This window comes from Schistocerca gregaria, chromosome 8, assembly GCF_023897955.1.
Source record: "Schistocerca gregaria isolate iqSchGreg1 chromosome 8, iqSchGreg1.2, whole genome shotgun sequence".
NCBI classification, from domain to species: domain Eukaryota; kingdom Metazoa; phylum Arthropoda; class Insecta; order Orthoptera; family Acrididae; genus Schistocerca; species Schistocerca gregaria.
Genome location: NC_064927.1, coordinates 122,937,515 through 122,964,941, shown reverse-complemented (window position 1 = coordinate 122,964,941; position 27,427 = coordinate 122,937,515). Strand labels below are relative to the sequence as shown.

The 27,427-nt window shown below is 43.6% G+C and overlaps 1 protein-coding gene across 1 annotated transcript; it reads left to right on the top strand.

Annotated features, from left to right (window-relative positions):
- Positions 1-1,001: 1,001 nt before the first annotated feature.
- Positions 1,002-27,011, top strand: LOC126284721 (fatty acid-binding protein, muscle-like). The gene is made up of 3 exons (XM_049983856.1): positions 1,002-1,115; positions 21,879-22,150; positions 26,630-27,011. Exons 1-3 carry the CDS (start codon positions 1,037-1,039, stop codon positions 26,741-26,743), a joined length of 465 nt encoding a protein of 154 aa, XP_049839813.1. The 5' UTR covers positions 1,002-1,036; the 3' UTR covers positions 26,744-27,011.
- The last annotated feature ends 416 nt before the right edge of the window (positions 27,012-27,427 follow it).

Here is a 27,427-nt window from a genome sequence, read left to right as displayed (position 1 = left end):
GCACTGGACATTGATATTTTATATCGAATTGGACAGAAATAGCGACTATGCTGTTATTCTTTTCCTGTTAATCAGATACAATAGTCCACAGGATTTATATGAGCTATAGTTCTACTTGCAAGGGAACGTTAGATTATATGAAATAACAAAGAACGATAGCATGACTGGAGCATAGGTATCGCCGAAAATGTCATCTTAATATTACCTCATTCTGTTTAAAAGTTAATATCTTTAAAAATGCGTCTAGCTGTTTCAGAAACAATTCGAAATCACCATCTGAAATCCAGTATGCATAAGCATCTGTAAGGGACAGGCAGGGGGATTGAGGGGGGTGGGGAATTGACAGGGGGGGCACTTACCACCCCAACCCTCGTCCTCTGCTCCTGGAATGTGGAGTACATAGATATTTTCCTCATTCATTACAGAACTGTCATTCACTTCTTGACTTGAATGGGCAACGATCAGTTGTCTGTATGTAATGAATTTTGTGTCACCTATAAAATTTATTTCTTGAGAGAGTCATTTATATAAAAATGGCCACTTTTACTGTATTGTCTGCCTTCATTTCTCTTCCTTCTTTCTGGTTCGTGCCCTCTAAAAAACTACAAATTCTAACGTTAAGTCGTCACTGCACGTGGGCATAGCGAAGTGAAGCAAAAGTACACGATTATTAATAGTAACTGGACAAATGAGTCGCAGTAACGTAGCTATATCTCCATACTGTTCATTCTGCCTCCTGCAATTCATCAGACTGCTTGGAAATTACCAGCGAGCAGCGATAGATAGTTGATGACAGATCGCTCTACATGGCGACGAACTGCAACGGCCCTTTATGATGGTAAAGTCGAACACTCCGGCTCAGAACTTCTGAAGTCTACTAATGTGCACTCAAATTATCCCCGCCACTCCGGCACGAAGCTACTCCACGAGAAAGTATCAAGGTCAGTGGCCGGAAGTTTGTGGCATCAGTCGCCCTCTCACCGTGTACGGGCGCAGTCGAGTTTTGCAGTTTGTCGCCAAAGTGTACATACTAGAGATGTATCTTGAAGAATTTCTAGGTCGCAGGTACAAATTAGTGCAGAGTGAAAACTTCAACGAATACATGAAAGCGATCGGTAAATGGCGAAATTGGTTCGTTCTCTGCTAAAATATTACTGCTTACACATCTGTTTCTCAATAACTACTTCTTGCACTTGGACTTTTCATTAATTTTTCCTGCCATATCTAATCGAGTAAATGGAAAGCCTTTTGTGAACTCATTCTCATTGCTTTCATACGCAATAGCCATCCTGTTTTCATATCTTGAGTAATGGTTCAAATGGCTCTGAGCACTATGGGACTCAACTGCTGTGGTCATTAGTCCCCTAGAACTTAGACCTACTTAAACCTAACTAACCTAAGGACATCACACACATCCATGCCCGAGGCAGGATTCGAACCTGCGACCGTAGCAGTCGCACGGTTCCGTCTTGAGTAATTGTGAGTGTCTTAGCTTCATTTCAATATCTATAATTTGCGTGGTATTTGCTTCTTTTATATGGCTTCACTTGCATTTTGCACATATTACATGCTACTACTAATAAAGTTACAGAAAAGTGCCTTAAGAAACGGTAGTTAAAATTGTATTCATATTACGGAAAAAGGTAATCATTTCTACAATTTCTTATGTGTACTGAGACAATTGGATTTACACTTAAAGTTCTGTGTCAAACAGCTGCCGACGGTATTTGCAGACAACACTAATACCACGATACAATCGGTAACGCACGACGGAATTATATCGTTGAATTCTGCACAGCGGTCTGTTATTCATTCATATTTTCGGGCACAAAACACACATCCTCCTTTAAAAAAAAAAAAATTAACAGATTATTTACCAAACAGCCAAACCGTGCTAGTATTACGTTTCTCGTCCGTGATATGTAACGTGCACCCAGATACATCGAATCCAAGATGGCCAGGTCGTCAAAGCTGCTGACTTTTAACGAAGTCCACTGACGCGCCGCGTGCGGAGTGTGGCGCCCACGTCGCGTGAGGTCACAATGACGTCACGTATCCCCTCCACGCAGAAGCTTTGTCGCGAGCTACGCTCGAAGAAAACAGCGACTCCTGGGAATTTATTAAAAACACAGCAAAAGTCACTTTCGAAAACTGAAGTTTCAGGATTCTAAAGTAGCAGGGCTAAAAAAAGACAATTTTACTCTGGTTTTCAGTGTAAACATTGACAATTTACAGCGGTAAATGAAGGAAATTAGTAACCAAGGAAGCTAAAGGATGGCTTATTAGCAATGATAATCAAGTAGAAACACTCTGAATTGAAATGTGGTGCTGACAATGAAAGAGGGAATCGACAATTTTCACGACTACTTATGATAAATGTACTCGTATAACTATTGGCACTTTGGAATCACACAGATGTAATTACAGATTTAACATAAATAAAAGGCATTATGAAGACAATCTAAGTGGAATAACAATAAATAGCTATAAAAATATAGGTGTAATTGCCATTCACTGTCACTGGACACATGGTCGGACGACCCAAGATTTGAAAACAGAAAAGTTAGTCCTTACTCTTGCAAAGAAACTCCACAATTATTTCGTTTCGACTGCAAATGACACCAAAAGATCATAACTCATAGAGAGCGTATAAAGACAAACAGTGGCCAGTCGTCTGATGCTTGCTATGCTTTTGCCAGAATGGGCAAGTGATGTACGATTAAGAAACATCGTAAGTTATGCTAATAAAATAAGAGAGATCAGAGCTCGTACGGAAAGATTTCAGTGTTCGACTTTCCTACGCGCTGTTCAGGAGACGAACGGTAGAGAAAATGGCTTAGGTGGTTCTATAAATCCTCTGCCAGGCATTTAATTTTGAATTGCAGAGTAATCCTGTAGTTGTAGATAACCAGTAACAACAACAAATACACCACCCTGGGCTATATTGGTATGCTTTACTGTCATTTATACCTGGCGTGGAATGCAGCTCCAATGACATCGACCGGAAAGATCTGGACCAGGTAGATAGCTAAAAGATAAAGCTAGACATTAGTTATTTTGATGCAGGAATATTTTTAGGTAGGAAACTTGGAATCGATAGAAAGTAAAGGACAAAAGTAGGAAATTTAGTTCCAGTGAAATTAATGCTTTCAAGTGTGTGGGGATGTGCGTTCGCCTATTACGCGAACAACTATTTTTTTAATGCCCAAACTGGTTTCACTACCTTAGCACCACCTTCAATGTGTACTATATTTTCTAGCATATAATGTTCTGCATGACCTTCTGTACGTTATTGTACAGCTTGTTGCACTTATTTTTCTAGTTCATGTCATCTGCACGCTCATTTGCTATAGAAATAAATGCACAAGCATGATACAGTACATGCTTTTGAAGAATTGCACTTGCAAGTTACATACTTCTGAAATTCAAAAAACACAACGTCTGTGATGCTGCTGTATAGATGAATACAGAATATTACTAAAATAATGGTGGCTAGTTGTACAGGCTGATTCAGGTACTCCTACTGCGTTTTACGCAACCCGAAACGTTACAGTTGATTTCGGAAACTACGCTCGAGATTTTCATATTATCTTGCTCGTTACCCACAAACTGTCAGTACTACAGAAAAATGAACAGGTACTTTTTGTGTGAAATACAATGTAGTTAAATTTTGTTATTGGATATGTTTTCAAAAATCGTTCAAATGGCTCTGAGCACTATGGGACTTAACAACGGAGATCATCAGCCCCCTGGACTTCGAACTACTTAAACGTAACTAACCTATGGACATCACACACATCCATGCCCGAGGCGGGATTCGAACCTGCGATCGTAGCAGCAGCGCGGTTCCGGAATGAAGCGCTTACAACCGCTCGGCCACAACGTCCGGCGAGATTATTTCGCTGGAGGCCATAGTTTTCGAGTTATTCAAGAAAAACGTACAGAGATGACACTGAAACGCACTCCTGCTCCCACACTCAGCCCCAAGCAGACTCGAAATACAGCTCCAGTGATATCGACCGAAAAGACTTGGACCAGGTAGTGTTCATGTCACTCCCTCCTTACTAATGTACATATACTTCAGAATGCACGAATTTTTTCCCACATTCGACCTTTTTTGGTCTTCATTGACTGACTTCACTACGTCACCAGCTTAGTTGAGCGTTACAAATCTTAAAATTGACGTTTGCTTAAATTTTACCTAACAAATTTGTGAATTTTAACAGCATGAAATAAACAATTACATCGTCTCGTGAGGCCATCTGACTACGAAACATTTTGTTTGTGAGTGTTATATTTTATCGAAGTGTCAGTGTAATTAACTTGACCGTAATGTTTACAGAAGTCTTTTTTTGTTCATTAATGTCACGAGCAGATCTAAATTAATAATGTTTACAAAGTAGCCGACCACGACCATGCCGGTGGCGTAATAGCCCAATCAATAGACACCAAAAAAGTTCAAACCTCGGGTGTATTTCGTATAGTTGGAAATTTTTTATACAGTGGTAAGAGAGAGAGCCACGAACAACATACTAGAAATCCTCACTGCTGTGGGATGACTGTAGGTTCGTTGCTGGTGATTTTGAAGGTCACTTTTGTACGTTTTCTTTGAATAACTGAAAAACCTTGGCCTCCAGAGGAAACGTATCCCAGTGCAGAATTTAACTCCATTATATTTTCTACAAAAAAGATCCTGTTCATTTTTTTCTGTGAGACTAATAGTTCGCTCGTAGCGAGCGAGAGAACGTGAACCGGCCGGTATGGCAGAGCGGTTCTAGGCGCTTCAGTTTGGAATCGCGCGACCGCTACGGTCACAGGTTCGAATCGTGCCTCGGGCATGGATGTGTGTGATGTCCTTAAGTCAGTTAGGTTTACGTAGTTCTAAGTCTAGGGGACTGATGACCTCAGGTGTCAAGTCCCATAGTGCTGAGAGCCATTTGAACCATTTTTTTTACAGAACGTGAAAATCTCGCGCCAGTCCCATAAAGCCCAGCTGCAACATTCCGGGCTGCTTAAAACGACAGTGGTGGGGGCAGCTGAATCAACCTGTGAAATTATGTAAAGAATATCCTACACAACTTAGCTTGCTTGAAAATGAGAAATGAATGAAAGTACTTGCTGAGGTGCTGTATCACGTTTGGCCATTAAAAAGATTAGTTGTGCAAGTTGATGTTTTCGCCGCGTATTTAATCCATTCAATTTCCGAAGTGCAACTGCATAAACTATATTTCTTCTTTTTCTAACATTTCAGCCGTACGTCTTCCGGCCCTCTTCAAAGTGAGCCGACTGAAGTTAGCGCGGTACACTTTATCGAAAGCCGACTCATACGGAATAGCAGGTATTGGAAGAACTGCGAGAAACACGTGCTCGAACATAAATGCCAGTTCTAGGTAACCCTGCAGTGATCCTGTTGTATTTGATCACGACCGGCTCCTGTACAATGTCCTCAGTACGTTATAAGTGTCTGTCGTGGTCGCAACAGCGATGTCTATAGTTGGCCCTGAGCACTATGGCACTTAACTTCTGAGGACATCAGTCCCCTAGACCTTAAACCTAACTAACCTAAGGACATCACACTCATCCATGCCCGAGGCAGGATTGGAACATGCGACCGTAGCGGTCTCGTGGTTCCAGACTGTAGCGCCACCCCGGCCGGCCTTCTATATAGTTTTTAGTGCATTATGTCGAAGCTTAGTGCATTGAAATTTGGGCAAATTGTTGCTGCTCGTGTGGTAAGTGTTTCCGTAATCAAGATGTCCGAAGTCTCTGATGTTCCAGGAGGCATTGTATCGAAGATTCGTACCTCATACAGGGAAAGCGGAATAACACCATTAAGTCACAACGCGGACGAATGTGTGCGTTCAATGAGCGTGACAGACGGTCATGGGAGAGGACTATGACAAAAAATAAGATGACAGTAGCTCCGAAAGTCAGTACAGTATTGAATGTCGCACTCGGGAACCCTGTCAGTATCAAAACAACACCAAAGAAGCTCCACAGTGTGGGAACTGCAGGGCGAGCTGGAATTTCAAAGTCACACATCAGTGACGCAAGAGCCCATAACAGTAAAACTCGGTGCCGAAGCGATAAAACCTGGACTATGCAGCAACGGAAAGCTGTTTGGCCGAATGAGCCTTGTTTCAAACTGTTTCCAACTTCTAGCCGAGATTATATCTGGCGTACACCATTCCAAGTCGTCAATGCAGACTGCTTGCTTCCAAGAGAGAAACATGGCGGGGGATTGGTGATGATTTAAGCAGCCATATCGTTGTATTCCATGGGCCCCAAGATTTCTCGGTAAGGTTGCATTACTGCCAAGGATTATGTGACCATTCTGGGTGATCATGTCTATCCAGTGGTGCAATGGCTATTCCCCCGTGGTAATGCTGTTTTCCAAGACGACAGCTCGCAATGTCCTGGACTGGTTTTGTGAGCAGGAGGGTAAATTGCCACAACTTCCATGGCCACCACAGTCACCAGATCTCAGTATAACCCATTCTTTGTAGTCCATCGCCATCATTGTTACCTGAACATTCCACTATTGTGCAGGAAGAATCGTCTAAGATTCGCTTGAGAACCATCCCGAACCTGTATATACTGATGTCGCTTTATTACACTACTGGTCATTAAATCTGCTACACCACGAAGATTACGTGCTACAGACGCGAAATTTAACCGACAGGAAGAAGATGCTGTGACATGCAAATGATTAGCTTTTCAGAGCATTCACACAAGGTTGGCGCCGGTGGCGACATCTACAACTTGCTGACATGAGGAAAGTTTCCAACCTATTTCTCACACACAAACAGCAGTTGACCGGCGTTGCCTGGTGAAACGTTGTTGTGATGCCTTGTGTAAGGAGGAGAAATGCATACCATCACGTTTCCGACATTGATAAAGGTCGTATTGTAGCCTACCGCGATTGCAGTTTATCGCATCGCGACATTGCTACTCGCATTGGTCGAGATCCAATTACTGTTAACAGGATATGGAATCGGTGAGTTCAGGAGGGTAATACGAAACGCCGTGCAGGATCCCAACGGCCTCGTATCACTAGCAGTCGAGATGACAGGCGTTTTATCCGCATGGCTGTAACGGATCGTGCAGCCACGTCTCGATCACTGACTCAACAGATGGGGACGTTTGCAAGACAACAACCATATGCACGAACAGTTCGACGACGTTTCCAACAGCATGGACTATCATATCGGAGACCATGGCTGCGGTTCCCGTTGACGCTTCACCACAGATAGGAGCGCGTGCGATGGTGTACTCAACTACGAACCTGGGTGCACGAATGGCAAAATGTCATTTTTTCGGATGAATCTAGGTTCTGTTTAGAGCATCATGATGATTGCATCGGTGTTTGGCGACATCGCTTTGAACGCAGATTGGAAGCGTGTATTCGTCATCGCCGTACTGGCGTATCACCCGGCGTGATGATATGGGGTGCCATTGGTTACTCGCCTCGGTCACCTCCTGTTCGCATTGACGGCACTTTGAACAGTGGCTCTACCCTTCATTCGATCCCTGCGAAACCCTGCATTTCAGCAGGATAATGCACGACCGCATGTTGCAGGTTCTGTTCGGGCCTTTCTGGATACAGAAAATATTCGACTGCTGCCCTGGCCAGCACATTCTCCAGATTTCTTACCAACGGAAAACGTCTGGTCAATGGTGGCCAAGCAACTGGCTCGTCACAATACGCCAGTCACTACTCTTGACGAACTGTGGTATCGTGTTGAAGCTGCATGGGCAGCTGTAACTGTACACGCCATCCAAGCTCTGTCTGATTCGATGCCAAGGCGTATCAAGGCTAACAGCCAGAGGTGGTTGTTCTGGGTACTGATTTGTCTGGACCTATGCACCCAAATTGAGTGAAAATGTAATCACATGTCATTTCTAGTGTAATATATTTGCCCAATGAATACCCGTTTATCATCTGCATGTCTTCTTGGTATAGCAATTTTAATGGCCAGTAGTGTATATAAGGTGAAATTAATTTTAGCCATGTCGGGTTATGTTGCATATTGATACACCCTCTCTATATAGATATTTCTAACTGGCTAATTATTTTTGTTCAAGTTTCTTCTAGGGTACAGTTGGAGTTATTAAGTAGAAACAATTTCAATTTAGATTTGAAAACAGTTCTGCTGTATGTCAGTGATTTATTCAATGGAGAGATTATAAAAAAAGTTTTGTAGCTGGGTGTTGCATTTCATTCCCTTCCTAAGTTAGAAGTGCAGAGAAAATAGTAGATAACTTTTCCTAGTACTGTAGTTCTTTTACGACTCGTTTCGCCTGTATTTAAAGGTATCTTCAGACAATTGAACTATAGGTAAATAATCCTCTCATGAAATGAGGAGTCAAACGTATAAAATTACACCCAGGCAAGAATGGGCCAAGTGGACGTATAACTCTGAAATACGGAACAAGGCCGATAGTCGCAAATTATTACTCTATGAAGGTTTTCAGTAGTATGGTTGCACACCACCAACCAGAAACGCTAAGAAAGGAGAACTCTCATATGGTAATAGGAAAAGTGACTTTTTAAACATACTGGTTAAGTTAACAGCATAAAAAATCATCATATCGAGACGACGTCCTTTATACACAAAATAATGCTTGTTTACATCTGTCATATATTACAACCTTACGTGCTAACACTCGTCTGACAAGAAAAGCTGTCGTTAAAAATAGGTTGGGTCCTGACAAAACAAAGTGATTTTTTGCCCTCCAACAAAGACAGCAGCGCTTCTGGGTTCTGTCAAAGATGGCTTGATCCTCCAAAAGGCTGAAGTTTACTGGGTCCCTTGCGAGTGTAGCCCTTCATATATCACGCAGACGACTCGTACGGTCCAGGAAGGGCGCATGAAACACTGTGGATGCACTTCACTTTTTCAGCCCAATACATCGGATGTGGAAGGGCACTGCATTGATACCGGTCACTCAATTCAGCGTGAAAATGACGAAATTCTAGCGTCGACCTCATTTTTTGGGACTCGATGGTGAAAGTAGCAGTTAAGGCTTGTTTGGAGAAGAATTTAATCAACAAAGATAGCGGCGTTAATGTAGACAAATCCACAAAACCAACGCTTTCTTTAACAAACTCGCATGCAGTTAATTATGACACATCGATATCCCAGCATGTATCGACCGCGAACTTACAGATTCAATTTATGCATACTCTTTGTAGCCGATCAACGTCGCGAGCGCTTGTATTTTGTGCGGCGTAAAACTCCGAAACTAGTGCTGCAGCATACTGTAGCTCCAGTCAGCTTACTCTGAAGATGGCCGGAGGATATCCGGCAGAAATATTAGAAAGAAAAGAAATAAAGATTATGCGGCTGCACTCCCGAATTTTATGGACGAATTAAAAAGATGAATTGCTCGCTTGATAGATGCACCGGAATTCCCATGGCTGGCTCTGAGCACTATGGGACTAAACTGCTGTGGTCATCAGTCCCCTAGAACTTAGAACTACTTAAACCTAACTAACCTAAGGACATCATACACATCCATGCCCGAGGCTGGATTCGAACCTGCGACCGTAGCACTCGCACGGTTCCGGACTGCGCGCATAGAACCGCGAGACCACCGCGGCCGGCTGGAATTCCCATACTTTAATCTGAAAACACGGCTTCTTTATTGAGGAGCAATATTTAGCTTTTTTATATTTTTTGTAGCTGTTTAGAGCATAGCAGACATCGTAAGCGCACGTATGTAAACACCGACTGTCAAGCGGAATAACTACATACGAAGGCAATAATGTTCACTCCACTGAAGTGGCATTCTCTGTTTTCGGCTGACGAGAAGTGAAATCGAAGCTTGATTAGAGTCCCCAGCGTCAAAGGTGACTCCTTGGATCTATTGCGTCTTCTCGTTATTTAAACGCGGGAAGAGTGCGTGTAGCTTCTTCACCCAAGGAGGGGCGGTCTGCCTCCGTTGGAGTTGGGAAACACCCACTATTGTCCAATAGCCGTTTTATAAAGTTGCTACGAAGTCAATGAAAGCTTCATCATAAATTTAAGCGAAGTCAAAACTTAGCTGACTAAGAAAAGCAGCACAAACCGAACATTAGTATATGGACAGCAACGTGAGAAGCTTTCAGAGATTTTTGGAAGTGAAATTTTACCGACCGATCTAGGATAAAACCCTAGAGGATTTGGACTTAACGAAAATCAGTAAGCGGAATAAAATCGTTTATTCAGATCCACTGTGACCATTATATCACCGAAACTAAAGATGACAGGGAGAAGGCCGAAACACTGAATTCGGTCTTCCGTAGCTAATCCTCCTCAAAAGACTGTAAAATGATTTCCTCTCTCAATCATCGCACGAACACCGAAATAGCAGGTATTGAGACATGTAATCATGGAGAAGAGCAACTGCAGGTGTTTAATTGTGCTTCTAGAGCGGATGAGGTACCTGTAAGATTCTACAGTGATTATGTGGAAGATTTCCCTTGTAGTAGTAGGCCAGGAGAGTAATCAAGGCTGTCTATCAACTGAAAAAAGGAAGGTCATTCCTGTTCTCAAGAAGGGTCGAAGGACAGGCCTACGTCAATTTCTTACAGAAGTATGGAATATGTTTTCAACTCACGTATAATGACGTTTTTGGAGAACGGAAATATCATCAATGAAAATCAATACGGATTCCTAGAAAAGAGATCTTGCGAAACTCATCTAGTTCTGTTCGTCCATGACGTCCAAAGCGCCGTAACAGCAGCACCCGTGTTGGTGCCGTGTTTAGGTAGGCATTTGCTACAATTCTATACCGTCGACCAGTGAACAAAACACGAGGGCGAGTATAGGGCCAGATACAGCATAATTCAAGGCGCCGCTCTTAAAGAGAACAACATAGTAATTTCATGGGTATCCCTAGGAAGTATGATAGGACCACCACTGTTAACTGAATAGAGGAAGACAGGCTACCCCAGATACATGAGGATGGATAAATATCTCGAGGTGTAGTTTTCACTCAGCTTTAGCGAACAGTATGGCGAATTTCCTGACGATTTTAGGAATTTTCATCGTTTATTGGAGGCAGATTATGAAACCCATTTTGTATGTTTCTAATGGGACTATATAGGGCTAGTCTTTTCTGTAGCATTTGAAGGAAGCTTCTAAGAGAACTTCATCAGCATTATACACGCGAGACTTAATCAAACACTATCAAGATAACTGTAAGGGTAAGAGGGTCCACAAACGTCTGTGCTATTATGCCAAATGTTACGCAAACACGTAACTCTGGTATACTTCTTATGTTTACTTGTGCGCTTGAAGCCCATTAGTTTGTGTTCTGCTGTTGTATCAATCAGATAACTTGCTCGTAAAACTATTGAGACATTCACAATGTGTACGACACTCTTAAAAGTAATTATTGTTTATGGAGAATGTTGCCATACTATTACAGCAGCGGTGTGGTTGTATGCTGAAGAGTGTCCACATCGTGCCAAGCACTCGTAAACATAAAAAAGTACCAGAAATTTGAAGTGCTGAGAATTAAATACGCCAAGGAAAAAGATGAGTGAAAATAACATTTTAGCAGCAGTAACACACAACGCAAATATCACTAAGAGGCACCTCGGGAATACGAGATAATGTAGGCAGAGAGAAAAAAATGACACACGTACTTTAAATGACATGGGGTTTTATTTAAACTAAAATGTGTAAATAGATGCCAACAGATGGCGCTTAATATGCTTAAAAAGCAATAATTAGCATAACACTTGATTTTTAGGAAAGACAATGTTCTTTATAACAAATACTCAAGATGTTGGTCGTCATTCATCAACAATATCTGTAGTCGAGGTGTGAGCAGTACTGTAAACCACATATCAATAGATCTGGTGAGAAACTACTGTCGGATGTTGTCTTTTAACGTCTCTAATTAGGTCGGGTGGTCGCACGGATTCAGGCCTGGGGACCTGGGAGGGCAAGTCTCTAAGCACTATGGGACTTAACATCTGAGGTCAGGAGTCCCCTAGTCTTTGAACTACTTAAACCTAATTAAGGGCATCACACACATCCATCCCTATTCGAACCTGCGAGCATAGCAGCAGCGTGGTTCCGGACTGAAGCGCCTAGAACCGCTCGGCCACAGCGGGCGGCGACCCTTACGAAACGATGTGCGTAAGGGATTTTTCACACGCGTAGCAAAGGGGTGTGGAGTGCCACCCTGGGTTAAGGTCGTATATTCCAGCAGGTGTTTATCAGCCAGACTAGGGATGATGCGATCCAGTAACATATCGGCGTACCTCGTAATTCTGCCAGTTTGAAAAGCACTGCAACACACATCTTCGAAGAAAAAGGATCGGATTACGACTGACGTGGTATATTCGCACAAGTCCGTGATTTTTTCAGCATGCAATATGGTTTCCTCGATAGTTCTAGGATAGTTGGTAGCTCAGATTCTTCAGTTGTGCGTGTTGACATACCCTTGGAGTGTGAAACGGACTTTGTCAGTCCACAACACGTTAGACAACCATTCGTAATCTTCCTCTATTTTTGAAGTGCCTACACCGCAAGTGCTCTCAGCGTCACAAAATCGGTGGCGAAATATTCATGATGATACTGGACATTGTTTGGATGGCACTGGAGGGTACGCCTTACTGCTCTCCCAACAGTAGTGCATAGAATGCTGGCGCGATGTACAACTTCACGAGTGCTGACTTTGCCCTGTAGATATGAACGCGCTCAAGTTTCCATTTCCTCCAGAACTGTACAAGCAGCTGTAGCACTTGTGTCTGGTTACCCACTGCTTTCACGATCGTCTAAACAACCTGTGGCTTCGAAGTTTGTGATCATTTTCTTCAAAGTGGCACCTGGATCGTAAAGCTGCAGTAGCGGATTCTCCTTCCAGATAGTAAAACTTCTCTAACTGTGCCTTTTCTGGTAAATTCAACATGCCGCGATCGCTGGCAAATCTGTCTCCCCCTCTCTGTTTTCCTTTATTGTGATTTCAGGGGAGGGCTGGCAGTGGCACAATCCGCCACTCTTCAGCCCAGTGACATTACAGTTAAAAAAGAGGCAACTATACATATAAAAGGCGATTAAACGACATTAAAGGACATAACAGGAGGAGAAAATGGGGGTTTAATATACTCTGCCACAGATATGTGTATTGGGGGAGAGAAAAGTCGACATAAAGCGATTTGTGGAGCATTAAAATACACTGAAGATAAAAGTTGGCCACAGTATTAAAACACTTCAGAACAAACACACTTTAAAACTGCTGTAAAAGATGGAGCACACACAGTGAAGAATAAAACCTGTCAGGAGGGACCTGCCAAGGGGGAGGAGGCCTGGGAGGAGGTAAAAAAGAGGGGAAAGGAAGGTGCAGCATGGGAAGAGGAGCTAGAGGGGGTGGGATGAAAAGGGGGTGGGGGGGCGCCAAGGGGCAGGAGACAGGTTGGGTGTGAAATGGAAAGCAAGTATTTAGGGAGGGCAACGACACAGAATGGGTGTGCTGAAAAGGGAGAGGGTCGTGGAGGAGGAAGGAAATCCGCTCAGGGGAAGTGAAGAGGAGGGGAGCCGTGAGAAGTGGGAGGGGGCGAGGTAGAGCTAGGGTTAGTAGATAGGGTAGATATCAGGATGAAGCTTATCATCCAGGTGTTAGAAGTTGTGCTGGAAAAGGAGGTGGAGAGTCCCTTTCACACTGTAGGTCACTTTATACACGATTCTCATGCGGCGCCAATCAAGAGTTGCTGTCCAGTGCCATATATTGGTCAGTTCTTGCACTCGTTTTTACTTTCAATAAAACACCATGTTATATCAGGCATATGTGCTAATTTGTCAACTATAATATTCCACTAATTTTCAAATGTTAACGGAGTTTTGGTCACCCTCAGTATTTATTCATTCTGGGGTGGCCTATCTTAGCTGGCTCATCCTGCATATAAATGATCTAGTGGAAGACTTTGGACGTTCCATGACGCTGTTTTGCAGATGAAGCAGCTGTCTATAAGGCATGGAATGAAGGAAGATTGAAGTTAATCGTCCCGTCGACAGCCCATCATTAGAGACGGAGCACAAGCTCGAATTACAAAAGAAGGGGGAAGGAAATCGGCTGCCCTCTTTTCAAAGAAACCATCCCGAGATTTTCCCAGAGAGTTCAGGGAAATCACGGAAAACCTAAATCGAGATGGTTGGAGACGGATTTGAACCGTAGTCCTCCCACATGCGAGTCCAGGATGCTAACCCGTACGCCAACTCTCTCGGTGCTGTTGTCTATAGGAAACTAGCTACGCCAGAAGTCTCTATAGGGTTGCAGGATAACCAGCACCAGATTAACGATCAGTGCAGGGATTGGCAGTTGAACCTGACCATAAATAAATGCAACCTATTGCGCTTAAACAGGCGAAGACAAGCACAACTGTCGGATAACACTATCGACGACATATCAGTGGGAACAGTAACCACATAGGATCGGCTATATGGAGTGACCTACAGTGGACTAACCACGTAAAAAAAACTACATCTACATGTACATCTACATCTACATTTACACTTCGCAAGCCACCCAACGGTGTGTGGCGGAGGGCACTTTACGTGCCACTGCATTACCTCTCCTTCCTGTTCCAGTCGCGTATGGTTCGCGGGAAGAACGTCTGCCGGAAAGCTTCCGTGCGCGCTCGAATCTCTCTAATTTTACATTCGTGATCTACTCTGGAGGTATAAGAAGAGGGAAGCAATATATTCGATACCCCATCCAGAAACGCACCCTCTCGAAACCTGGACAGCAACCTACACCGCAATGCAGAGTGCCTCTCTTGCAGAGTCTGCCACTTGAGTTTGCTAAACATCTCCATAACGCTATCACGCTTACCAAATAAGCTTATGACGAAACGCGCAGCTCTTCTAAACTGTAGGAAAAGCCAGGTTGAGGCTTATTAGAACAATATTTAGGAAATGTAATTTGCCCATATAAGACGTGGCAGGCAAAATATTTGCTCAGCCTACTCTTGAGTATTGCTAATCAATTTCGGACCGTTACCAAGTTAGATTAGTGTGAGCTGCAGCCAAATGAAACCCGACTACCTGCCACAACGGGACCGTGGAATAGTTCCATTCAAAAATAATCACCACTCGCGTTGAGACTTTTGCCCCATTGGGAGATGAGACGATGAGTTCCTGGTTCGTAGAACGCTGACGGATCCACAACCGCACCTACTCTTGCACTTCCTCGCCCTTCTGAAACTGATTTCCACACATATCTGGGGGCGGGCATTATCGTGCAACAAGACGATCTCGTCCGACAGCATTCCTGAGCATTTTAACTTTATAGTGCATCTCAGTTTCTGCAAAATATCTTCATAGCCCTGCGCATTGATTTTGGTTCCGCGATCAAAGGGCTCCTTTAGCTTACCGTCTTCTCACATGACAAAATGGTTCAAATGGCTCTGAGCACTATGGGACTTAACATCTGAGGTCCTCAGTCCCCTAGAACTTAGAACTACTTAAACCTAACTAACCTAAGGATATCATACACATCTATGCCCAAGGCAGGACTCGAACCTGCGACCGTAGCGGTCGCGCAGCTCCAGACTGAAGCCCCTAGACCCGCTCGGCCACAGCGGCCGGCTCTCACATGACATCCTGCGAACTACGGACGACGGGCAAAGGGCAGACTTCCGGAAAGCATTTGACACGGTTCCCCCTTGCAAGCTGTTAGAGAAGATACGAGCATATGGGATACGTACACATATGAGTGGCTCGAAGACTTATTAAGTAATAGAATCCAGTATGTTGTCCTCAACGGCTAGTGATCATCAGAGACAAGAGTATCGTGATAGAGCCGCTGTTGTTCTCTGCATACATCAATGGTTAGGCGCACAGGGTGGGCAGCAATCTAAGTTTGTTTTCCGATGATGCCATGTTTATGATGAGGTGTCGAGGTTGAGTGACTGCAGGAAGATACAAGACGACACAGACAAAATTACCAGCTGGGGGGTGGGGGTGAATGGCGAATGAGTAGAAAGGTCAAACTTGTTACGTTCAGATACAGTATTACTAGTGACGTGCTTGACACAGTCAACTCCTTTAAATATCTGCAAAGTGATATGAGAAGGACTGAGCACGTGAGAACTATGGTAGGGAAGACCACTTCGGTGTATTGGGAAAATTTTAGGAAGGAGTGATTCATCTGTAAAGAAGGCGGTATATAGGACGCTGGTGTGACGATCGAACAACACCTAAGTGTTACGGAGATGCTTCCCTGGAGGGAAGACGATATTCTTTTCGAGAAACACTATTGAGAAAATTTAGTGAACAGCCATTTGAAGCTGACTGCCGAACGATCTACCGCCGCCAACATGATAACGTCCATTGCCGTAACGACCGTGAAAATAAGATACGAGTAATTAGCGCTCATGCGGAGGCATACAGATAGTCGTTTTTCGTCTCGCCATTTACCGGTGGAACAGGAAAAGAAATGACTAGTGGTGGTGCAGAAATGTGAGTGGCTCGAAGACTTATCAAGTAATAGAATCCAGTATGTTGTCCTCGACGGCTAGTGTACGGTGGCTTGCGGAGTATCTGTGTCATATGTAGATGTAGAGGGTGATTATAACGAAAGTTATACTTTCAAAACGCTGTAGAAATAACACCACTGGTCAGAATGAAGTCAAATTACAACGGAATATTATCGCCGAAGGAGGAAACGTATGGCAGAAGAAAAAAATTGTGTCAAAATTGATCAATAGGTGACGCTGTACGTGTCACAATACATAAATGAAAACACTTGTAATGTCACGACCCATTGAAGCTGGTGTAAACACGCCGGTTACACGATTTTCCCTCCTTTCGCGTCTGCGACGGTCGCCATAACTGTCTCAATGCAGGATCGCGCTCTGCCTGTAAAGCCGTATTGCAAGAATGATGACTGTACACACGTCGCTCTGCAGAAGTTACGGAAACTGAAGGGTTTGCAAAAAGGCGTTTGTCCGATGACTGCTGTGGGTCTGGAGACAATGATTCGGAAATTCGGAAAGACGGGTTCTTTTGGTGTGCAATGTGGTAGAGGGAGGAAACGAATTGATTCGATGTCGGTCAAAGAAGTGCCCACAGACATGCAGGAGGAGACGAGTGGCGGTGTGCAAAAGTGTAGTGCACAGAGAATTGCCCGAACATTTGACATACCCGTGAGCGCGGTGCTTAAAATCCTACGAAGTATCCTTCTTTGCTATCCATTCAAAATTACCCATGTGCACGAGTTGCTTCCTTCTGACCTGCCACCAAGAAAGATCTTTGCTTTAGGATTTCTTGCTCGCATGGGAGTGGACAATGATAGGCCGTGGAAGATTTTGTGGACAGACGAAGCCCACTTCCATCTGACGGAATATGTGAATACACAGAATTGCCAAATATGGGCGACGGGAAGTCCACACGCAAATCAACCAGTACCACTTCAGCCTGAAAAGGTCACTGTGTGGCTCTGTGGTGCGGCGTTACGGCATCATTTATCTTCTTTTTTTTTTTTTTTTTTTTTTTTTTTGTGGTCATCAGTCTACTGACTGGTTTGATGCGGCCCGCCACGAATTCCTCCCCTGTGCTAACCTCTTCATCTCAGAGTAGCACTTGCAACCTACGTCCTCAATTATTTGCTTCACGTATTCCAATCTCTGTCTTCCTCTACAGTTTTTGCCCTCTACAGCTCCCTCTAGTACCATGGAAGGCATCCCTCATGTCTTAGCAGATGTCCTATCATCCTGTCCCTTCTCCTTATCAGTGTTTTCCACATATTCCTTTCCTCTCCGATTCTGCGTAGAAACTCCTCATTCCTTACCTTATCAGTCCACCTAATTTTCAACATTCGTCTATAGCACCACATCTCAAATGCTTCGATTCTCTTCTGTTCCAGTTTTCCCAGTCCATGTTTCACTACCATACAATGCTGTACTCCAGACGTACATCATCAGACATTTCTTCCTCAAATTAAGGCCGGTATTTGATATTAGTAGACTTCTCTTGGCCAGAAATGCCTTTTTTGCCATAGCGAGTCTGCTTTTGATGTCTTCCTTACTCCGTCCGTCATTGATTATTTTACTGCCTAGGTAGCAGAGTTCCTTAACTTCTTTGACTTCGTGACCATCAATCCTGATAAGTTTCTCGCTGTTCTCATTTCTACTACTTCTCATTACCTTCGTCTTTCTCCGATTTACTCTCAAACCATACTGTGTACTCATTAGACTGCTCATTCTGTTCAGCAGATCATTTAATTCTTCTTCACTTTCAGTCAGGATAGCAATGTCATCAGCGAATCGTATCATTGATATCCTTTCACCTTGTATTTTAATTCCACTCCTGAACCTTTCTTTTATTTCCATCATTGCTTCCTCGATGTACAGATTGAAGAGTAGGGGCGAAAGGCTACAGCCTTGTCTTACACCCTTCTTAATACGAGCACTTCATTCTTGATCGTCCACTCTTATTATTCCCTCTTGGTTGCTGTACATATTGTATATGACCCGTCTCTCCCTATAGCTTACCCCTACTTTTTTCAGAATCTTGAACAGCTTGCACCATTTTATATTGTCGAACGCTTTTTCCAGGTCGACAAATCCTATGAACGTGTCTTGATTTTCCTTTAGCCTTGCTTCCATTATTAGCCGTAACGTCAGAATTGCCTCTCTCGTGCCTTTACTTTTCCTAAAGCCAAACTGATCGTCACCTAGCGCATTCTCAATTTTCTTTTCCATTCTTCTGTATATTATTCTTGTAAGCAGCTTCGATGAATGAGCTGTTAAGCTGATTGTGCGATAATTCTCGCACTTCTCAGCTCTTACCGTATTCGGAATTCGGTGGATGACGCTTTTCCGAAAGTCAGATGGTATGTCGCCAGACTCATATATTCTACACACCAACGTGAATAGTCGTTTTGTTGCCACTTCCCCTAATGATTTCAGAAATTATGATGGAATGTTATCTATCGCTTCTGCCTTATCATAGGGCCATATTTTTTTCGAAGAGACAGGTGCTTACGGTCCTGTTACCAGTACCGTCTCTGGTAGGCGCTGTCTTTTACGCAACTAGTCATTCCATCTCTCCATAGCATGGATGTATGGATGCGATGATTTTTATGCAAGATGGCGCACCTCCGCACATTGCAAATCGAGTTAAGCAGCAGCTGAAACACCATTTCGGAAATGCTAGAATTATCAGCCGCCATTTACCTACAGCCTGGCCGTCCCGATCACCTGATCTTAATCCGTGTGACTTCTGGCTGTTGGCTATCTGAAAGATGTTGTGTTCAGTGTTCCGATTGCAATCTTAGCTGCATTGAAGGCACGCACTGCGCAACACATGCCCGGAAACACTTCGATCAGTTGTGCAACCTGCTATTTCTCGATTTCAACTTGTTGCAAAAAAATGTGGTGAACAGTATATTGAACATGTTTTGCGCCAGTCACACGGAAATTAATAATCCGATTTGATCTTTATTCATGATTTTCATGCGGTTTTTGGCCTCAGGACAATTAAACACCGATTTTTCCCACCCGATGTGAGAAGACCTTGCCGTGGTGGATGGGCTTACATAACTAACAGTCACACATGTACACCCACAGACACTGCGCAATACTGTTTGTTTAACGTCAAACGTACACCTTATGCATTGTTGTATGAGTTTTGTATGAGTCATTTTCCATTTGTAGTCGACCACTATTAAATTACGATTTATTTTTCTTCTGCCATACGTTTTCCCCCTTCGCCGATAATATTCCGTTGCAATTTTACGTCAATCTGACCAATGGTGTTATTTCTATAGCGGTTTGAAAGTGTAACTTTAATTATAATCATCCTGTAGATGTAGGGCAAAACGACCTTGCCGCAGTGGCTACACCGGTTCCCGTGAGATCATCGAAGTTATGCGCTGTCGGGCGCGGTTGGCACTTTGATGGGTGACCATCCAGGCTGCCATGCGCTGTTGCCATTTTTCGGGGTGCACTGAGCCTCGTGATGCCAAATGAGGAGCTACTCGACTGAACAGTAGCGGATTCGGTCAAGAATACCATCATAACGACCGGGAGTGCGATGTGCTCACCACACGCCCCTTCTATCCACATCCTCCCCTAAGGATGACACGGCGGTCGGATGGTCCCGATGAGTCACTTGTGGCCTGTAGACGGAGTGCTTTTCTTCTGTAGATGTAGACAAAAACTCCGCTTCAGCGATTTGGCTAGAAAATACTGCAGTATTCTGCATACATCCAGCATCTATCGCCGTGTGATATTCAAATCTTTGGCGACCTCAGGAAACATGCGTGGACGTCGGTTTCAGTTGGACGAGGAAGTGCGAGAGTAGCTGCGGTTGTGGATCAGTCAGCGGTGACTGCCTTCTACGGAACTGGAATTAATCGTCTCGTCTTCGAGTGGGATAAATGTCATAGTGCATGTGGTGATCACTTTTAATGGAACCATTCCATGGTCCCGTTGTGGCGGGTGTTCGGTATTCAATTGCGTGTCCCTTATAGCAGAGGAATATAGGATCCAACGAAGAGCTGCACTTTTTGTCATTCGATCGTTTAGTCGTCGCGAGAGCGTTACAGAGATCTCAAGAAACTGAAGTGTCAAACATTTCCGAAGAGGCATTTTGCATCGAGGAGACGTTTGCTGTTGAAACTCCGAGAGCGTGCATTCGAAGAAGAGTGGGGCAACAGTCTTCCTTCCTGCACACTTCGTAATATAATATGGGTTGTGGAGTACAGCTGTGTAGATGCAGATGGTGGTCGCTACTCACTGAATGCACTTAGTACAGTCAATTTGGGATCTCGTTTGCGCTAGTTGTACTACACGTAACCTCTGCTGACGAACTCCGGCGAGTGAATCGATAGTTCGTGTTGAGAGCGCGCCTAGCGCACTCTTCCCGTGCACTTTTGAGTGGTCACGCAAGGACTGATTACGTGTTAACAGATGTGACTCACGAGGCGCTTGTTGGCCAGTTAACAGCTTGCCCTCCTGGGTCAAGGAACTTTGACGCTCAGTGGCTGCGAAACGGAAAAACCGGACAAGAGTTAGCAGGAATTGCTCTCCGAGCGTTCTGTGAAAACTTAATTAAGTATATCGATAGTTCATCCATCCAGAGAATCGAGAATCCCGACGGTTCTTCATTAGCCATATCATTACTGGCAAGATATATGTCTGGGGAATTCCAAGACTTTCAATAATGCATTAATATTTAGCTTTCCTTTTTTGTGTAATTTCTCATTCACTGCTGTATTTTTTATTTAGTTTATTAATTTGGCTGGTGATTTCATTTCGTCTGCTCCTGTTCCTTTTGCAGTCTCGCGAAATGTTTAGAATCATCACTTGTAACTACGGACAGACACAGACTTGAATCATAGAACTCTATAACAAGGAGTCAGTGCACAATTCCGCCCGACGATTTTTGTATTCAGATTTTGTGTGAAGTTCAATTGAGAGATTGTGGGAATCATCTCGGAATCCCACTGATTGCGATGTTTACAGGTGTCGTCAGTGTTTTCAATAAAGCCTCCCAGGTTCTTCTTAAGAATGCTCGTGTTCTGAAATCTGCAACTCATCACAGCATCGTATTGTGACTTCGAGTTGTGGGATACAGATGCCAACAAAATGTCCGCCGTGTTGCAACGACAGACTCAGCATTGAGGACAAGTTACTGAACGGAAACACACTATGCTGTGCCTACTACTGTTGCATTCCTACTGAAATGGTGGACAGTTTCGAAGCAAATGATACACGCGCCGTGTGACTCCTACCACTGACAATTGTGTAACAGCCAGTCCACGAAAAACAATCCATTTCCCATTAGTGCGCATTGGTGAGCATGTGAGTGAGCTAACGTCTTATCGAATTACAACTGCTCATTCTCGCTTAGTAATAAAATGGATTTTGCTTTCAGGCATTTGCTGCCTGATGCGGATGGTCGCTAACAAGGTGCGCCCGGCCATGATCTTGACGAGGGCCGGCCACTGGTTCACGATAACTTCGTTGACGGGTGTCTTCACGACGACCACCAGGTTCCAGCTGAATGACGAGAGGAACGCGTCCACGCACGACGGCCGCCGAGTTGCCCGCGTCTTCACACTGGAGGGCAGCACACTCACCTGCGTCGAGAGGGGCCACAAACTCGTCACGACAGTGTTCGACTTCACGGCGGAAGAGCTCAAGATGGTGAGCAAAACGCAAGCAGTTCAAGGACCAAAGTATGTCTCAAAACAAAGTGAAAGCCAAGCATGGTGACAGAAAGACACATTACAATTCAACGTAAATAAGAGTCCGGCAATGGAGTACATTAAACCTTTATACTTCTCCCTAAAGACCCCATGTATACGATTATAAAATGACTCACAATTTTACTAAGTTAGAAAGTACCGAAATGAGTTGCAAAATCGCTGTTATCGTAGAGAAACATTGGGCATGGGAGTGATAGACAGTGATCGTTGAAAAAGATCGAGAATACGCTAAGAATCATGGAAGGCCGGCCGGAGTGACCGTGCGGTTCTAGCCGCTACAGTCACGAGCCGCGCGACTGCTACGGTCGCAGGTTCGAATCCTGCCTCGGGCATGGACGTGTGTGATGTCCTTAGGTTAGTTAGGTTTAAGTAGTTCTAAGTTCTAGGGGACTGATGACCACAGCAGTTAAGTCCCATAGTGCTCAGAACTATTTGAACCATTTGAATCATGGAACATAAATGAATATGGAAACCTACATCTACATTAAAATTCTGCGAGCCACCTAATGGTGTGTGGCAGAAGGTACTTCTGGTACCAGTAACTGACCCAGTCTTTTAACTGTTCCACTCGGGAACAGCATTTGGGAAGAATAATTGTCACTAAAGGTGCGCATTAGCTACATTTTCTCGAATTTTGACACTCTGGTCATTTCGCGAGACGTGTGTGGATGATAGTAATATGCTGTGTGACTCTTCCCGAGATGCACTCTCTTAAAATTTCTGTAATAAATCTCTACGTATAATCTACATGAAAAGATTCTATCGTTCGATGGTACATAGTAACAGAATATATTATGTTTAAAGATTGGAAAGATTGGCAGCTTGCTTAAAGTTATCAGATATGTTAAATTATGCACTCCAAAAAATGAAAAATGTAGTATCCTACGAATACAATATCAGTGGCAAAAATTGGAATCAGTCAGCACATACAAACACCTATGTGTAACCATTTGTAGCGACATGAAATGGAGCGATCACATAGACCCATTCGTAGGAAAAGCATGTCGCAGTGTTCGGTTCATCGGCAGTATACTAGCGAAATACAAGAAGTCTACGAAGGAGAGTGTTTGCGAAACACTCCTTCGACCGTCAAAAAAATTTCTAAAGTGACCTGTGCCAAACAGGTGTAATAGGTTCAAAAACCGGTATTAACTGATGAATGTAGGAATAAATTACAACCTCCTCCGTATCGCTCCCGTATGGATCGCAAAGGTGAGAACAAACTAATTATACTGTGAACAGATGCGTTTAAACAAACATTCATTATCGGCTCGTATAAAGCGAATACGTATGTACGGTAGTAGAAGGGGGGTGAAGCCTGAAATGTTCTTGGATGTGCAGTGAAAGAATTGGGTCTGCGTTTTGGCAGCCCATATTTTTTCAAAAGACTGTCCTCTCACCTACCCTTCCCATCCCCCCACCCCTCCACCTCCCCTCCCACCACACGTTTCATGTACTTAATAAAACACTCCTACAGCGTCTCGACTCATATCAAAAAGCATCATGCTTTACAAGCTCAAACCAGCTCTCAGCAGTATGTACATCTTCAGTTTTAAAAAACCTTTCAGGTGTTTCTTCAGGTCAGCAAACAGGCGGGTCCGTAGGCTACATGCCAGGTGAGGGGAGGGTGGGGGCACCAGCTGGTAATGCAGTGCCTACAGTTTGTTAGCCACAGCTAGGCACGTGTGAAAAGGTAAATTGTGCTGCACCAAAAGGATCTCTTTGATCAAACCTCTATGAAGCTTGTTCTTTCATTTCCTGTTCCCTTTGAACCTAAACCACATAGTTATGCAAATATGCAGACGGTGGAAAACTTATATTTTGGCATTTATAATCTTAGAATTCAAGCTTGGGGATGAATAAGGAACATTCGATCGATGTTCCATTCTAATTATGATTTTAGAATCACATGCGCACTACACACCGTCACACACAGGTTCTGGGACTGTCTGCTGGTTTTGTTGTTTTGAGACATGAGGAAGCGTTTCTTGCTGTGCTGTAAATATTACGAGTCCCACATATGTAAGTGCTGTTTGGACAATATTTTGGAATCACAGTTGCAGAGTTCTGTGGTGAGTAATTTTAAAAACAGTTACATACCTTATGAATGGTTAAGCCCTACTTAACGGTAGTGCTCCATCTTGTACCTTAAAACGGAAGACCTTCTACCACGGAACACGTGATATTTGCAAATGAACTGAGTTTCTATAACGTATTAGCAATTTACCTGACTTGAAAATGTCAGTTTTTGTTAGTTCCCGGTAGTTTATGTTTCAAAATGTTTTTATCTCTTAACTGGTTTTTGTCAACTTCTTTTTAATTTGATTTAAGTTTCTGATTGTTGATCTGTGGTACAGAAAAAGATAATGCGCCATCCATTGTATACAGTACTGTCAAGTATTCTAGATCACAACGCTGCTAAATTTGAAGGTAAGATTTGTTCGTACATTCACTATGTGATCAAAAGTATCCGGACACCTGACTGAAAATACTCACTCCATGACGCACTCCATCGGTAATGCTGGAACTCAGTATTGTGTCGGCCCACCCTTTGCCTTGAGAGCTCTCGGCGTCGCAGGCATACGTTCAATCAAGCGCTGGAAGGTTTCTTGGGGAATGGCAGCCCACTCTTCACGGGGTTCTGCATTTAGAGTGGTATCGATGTATGTCTGTGAGGCCTGGCAGGAAGTCGGCGTTCCAAAACATCCCAAAGGTGTTCTATAGGATTCAGGTTACGACTGTGCCGGCCAGTCCATTACAGGGATGTTATTGTCTTGTAACCACTCCGCCATAGGCCGTGCATTATGAACAGGTGCTCGATCGTGTTGAAAGATGCAGTCGCCATCCCCGAATTTCTCTTCAACAGTGGGAAGCAAAAATGTGCTTAAATCATCAATGTAGGCCTGTGCTGTGATAGTGTCACGAAAAACAACAAGGGGTGCAAGCTCCCTCCATGAAAAACACGACCACACCATAACACCACCACCTCCGAATTTTACTGTTGGCACTATACACGCTGGCAGATGTCGTACATCGGGCCTTCACCATACCCACACCCTGCCATCGGATCGCCACATTGTGTACCGTGATTCGTCACTCCACAAACGTATTTCCACTGTTCAATCGTCCAGTGTTTTCGCTCCTTATACCAAGGGAGGAATCGTTTGGTATTCGACGGCGTGATATGTAGCTTATGAGCAGCCGCTCGACCAAGAAATCCAAGTTTTCCCATCTCTCGCCTACATGTCATAGTAGTTGCAGTAGATCCTCATGCAATTTGGAATTCCTGTGTGATGGTCCGGATAAATGTCTGCCTATTACACATTACTACGCTCTTCGACTATCGGCGGGTTCTGTCAGTCAACAGACAATGTCGGCATGTACGCTTTTGTGCTGTACGTGTCCCTTCACGTTTCCACTTCACTATCACATCGGAAACAGTGGACCTAGGGATGTTTAGGAATGTGGAAATCTCGCGTACAGGCGTATGATACAAGTGATACCCAATCCCCTGACTATGTTCGAAGTCCATGAGTTCCGCGGAAGCTCCATTCAGCTCTCTGACGATGTCTAATGACTACTGAGGTCGCTGATATGGAGTACCTGGCAGTAGGTGCATCACAGTGCACCTAATATGAAAAATGTAATTTTTGGGGGGTCCGGATACTTTTGATCACATAGTGTACATGACCGTATTGCACCTTGGAACAGCTTATCACATTTGGAAAAACATTACTTTTCTAGCCCAACTTTTGTAATTTCAGAAAAAACGTTGCAGCGTACATAGAGTGAGTGCTATCATTTCAGAATGAAATAAGAAACTATATTAAACTTCTATTACAGGGCTGGTTATAGGCGAAAGTATGAAAAGTCTTCCAGAGTTCAACAGTGTACCCTACACTGACTTGCGTCCTTGTTCACAGCAAAACAAACGGACACGATTTATGTTTGTAAACTTCCTCAAATGAAGTCATTTTCAATCAAATTACTCAAGATTTGTGAGCAAATCATAGCGTAAGGAAGTACCATGTTTATGTCATGTAGCTGAAATGTTGAACTATTTTATTCTGTTATATCGTCACAAATCCATACTACTTTTATTGAAACTGACATTGAATGTTACGCTTCCCAGAATTTATTACGTATCTCGCGAACGTTTATAGTAGAAAGTAAAAAAATTGATTTGTTAATGTTAGTAAACATCTACTCATTTACAGACATCGATATTGTCGTAATGTTTTTTTTTCCGGGAAAACTGTCAATGCATTTGAAGAAATTTACCGTCACTGATTCACATACAATATTTCGTCCTTTATTGTGATTGTTGGTTTGTCATCTGTTGTTATTGTTGTAGTTGTACAACCTGAGAGCAAAATTGTTTCTGTTAATAGTATGATTACGTTAATATTATTTCCAGACTATAATGGTGGACGACGTTGTTTGCACGAGGATATTTGAATCTATACGTGGCATGGAATTGGAGGGCTTCACGTCTACTCCTCACCAAGTTCCGCATATCGGGAAGAAGTGAATGATGGCGCAGTTTCGAAGAGTTTGCTTATGCTAGAAACTACTTCTGGTATTCATTACTCTCATTCACTTCGTATTTAAAAATGGTTTGTCGCAGCTTGTACGTAAAAGTGTGTGTTGAAAACTGTCTGTTCACCATGAACCAAACTCTCACACAATTTTTCATCTCACGGTAATTTTAATTTTTACGTAATAATTGTTTGTTTTGTACTCTATTTTGTTCCAAATCTGCAATGAAATCTGACTTATCAGTATTATATAGCATAATGTACGATGTAAGTGTTTTATCATAGAATTCTGATTAAACAGAAAAAATATCTTTTCGTTTTTCATATACACTCCTGGAAATGCACACCAAGACCGTAGGATCCTACGCAGTGCCGTAGGGGACCGCACCGCCACTTGCCAGCAAATTAGAGACACTGTTGCTCCTGGGGTATCGGCGAGGACCATTCGCAACCGTCTCCATGAAGCTGAGCTACGGTCCCGCACACCGTTAGGCCGTCTTCCGCTCACGCCCCAACATCGTGCAGCGCGCCTCCAGTGGTGTCGCGACAGGCGTGAATGGAGGGACGAATGGAGACGTGTCGTCTTCAGCGATGAGAGTCGCTTCTGCCTCGGTGCCAATGATGGTCGTATGCGTGTTTGGCGCCGTGCAGGTGAGCACCACAATCAGGACTGCATA

Excerpts from the sequence above, each read along its gene's own strand:
- LOC126284721 (XM_049983856.1), top strand. The coding sequence starts at position 1,037 with ATGTATCTTGAAGAATTTCTAGGTCGCAGGTACAAATTAGTGCAGAGT. Across the intron at positions 1,116-21,878 it reads CGAATACATGAAAGCGATCG|GCATTTGCTGCCTGATGCGG; the intron begins GTAAATGGCGAA and ends TTTTGCTTTCAG. Across the intron at positions 22,151-26,629 it reads CGGCGGAAGAGCTCAAGATG|ACTATAATGGTGGACGACGT; the intron begins GTGAGCAAAACG and ends TATTATTTCCAG.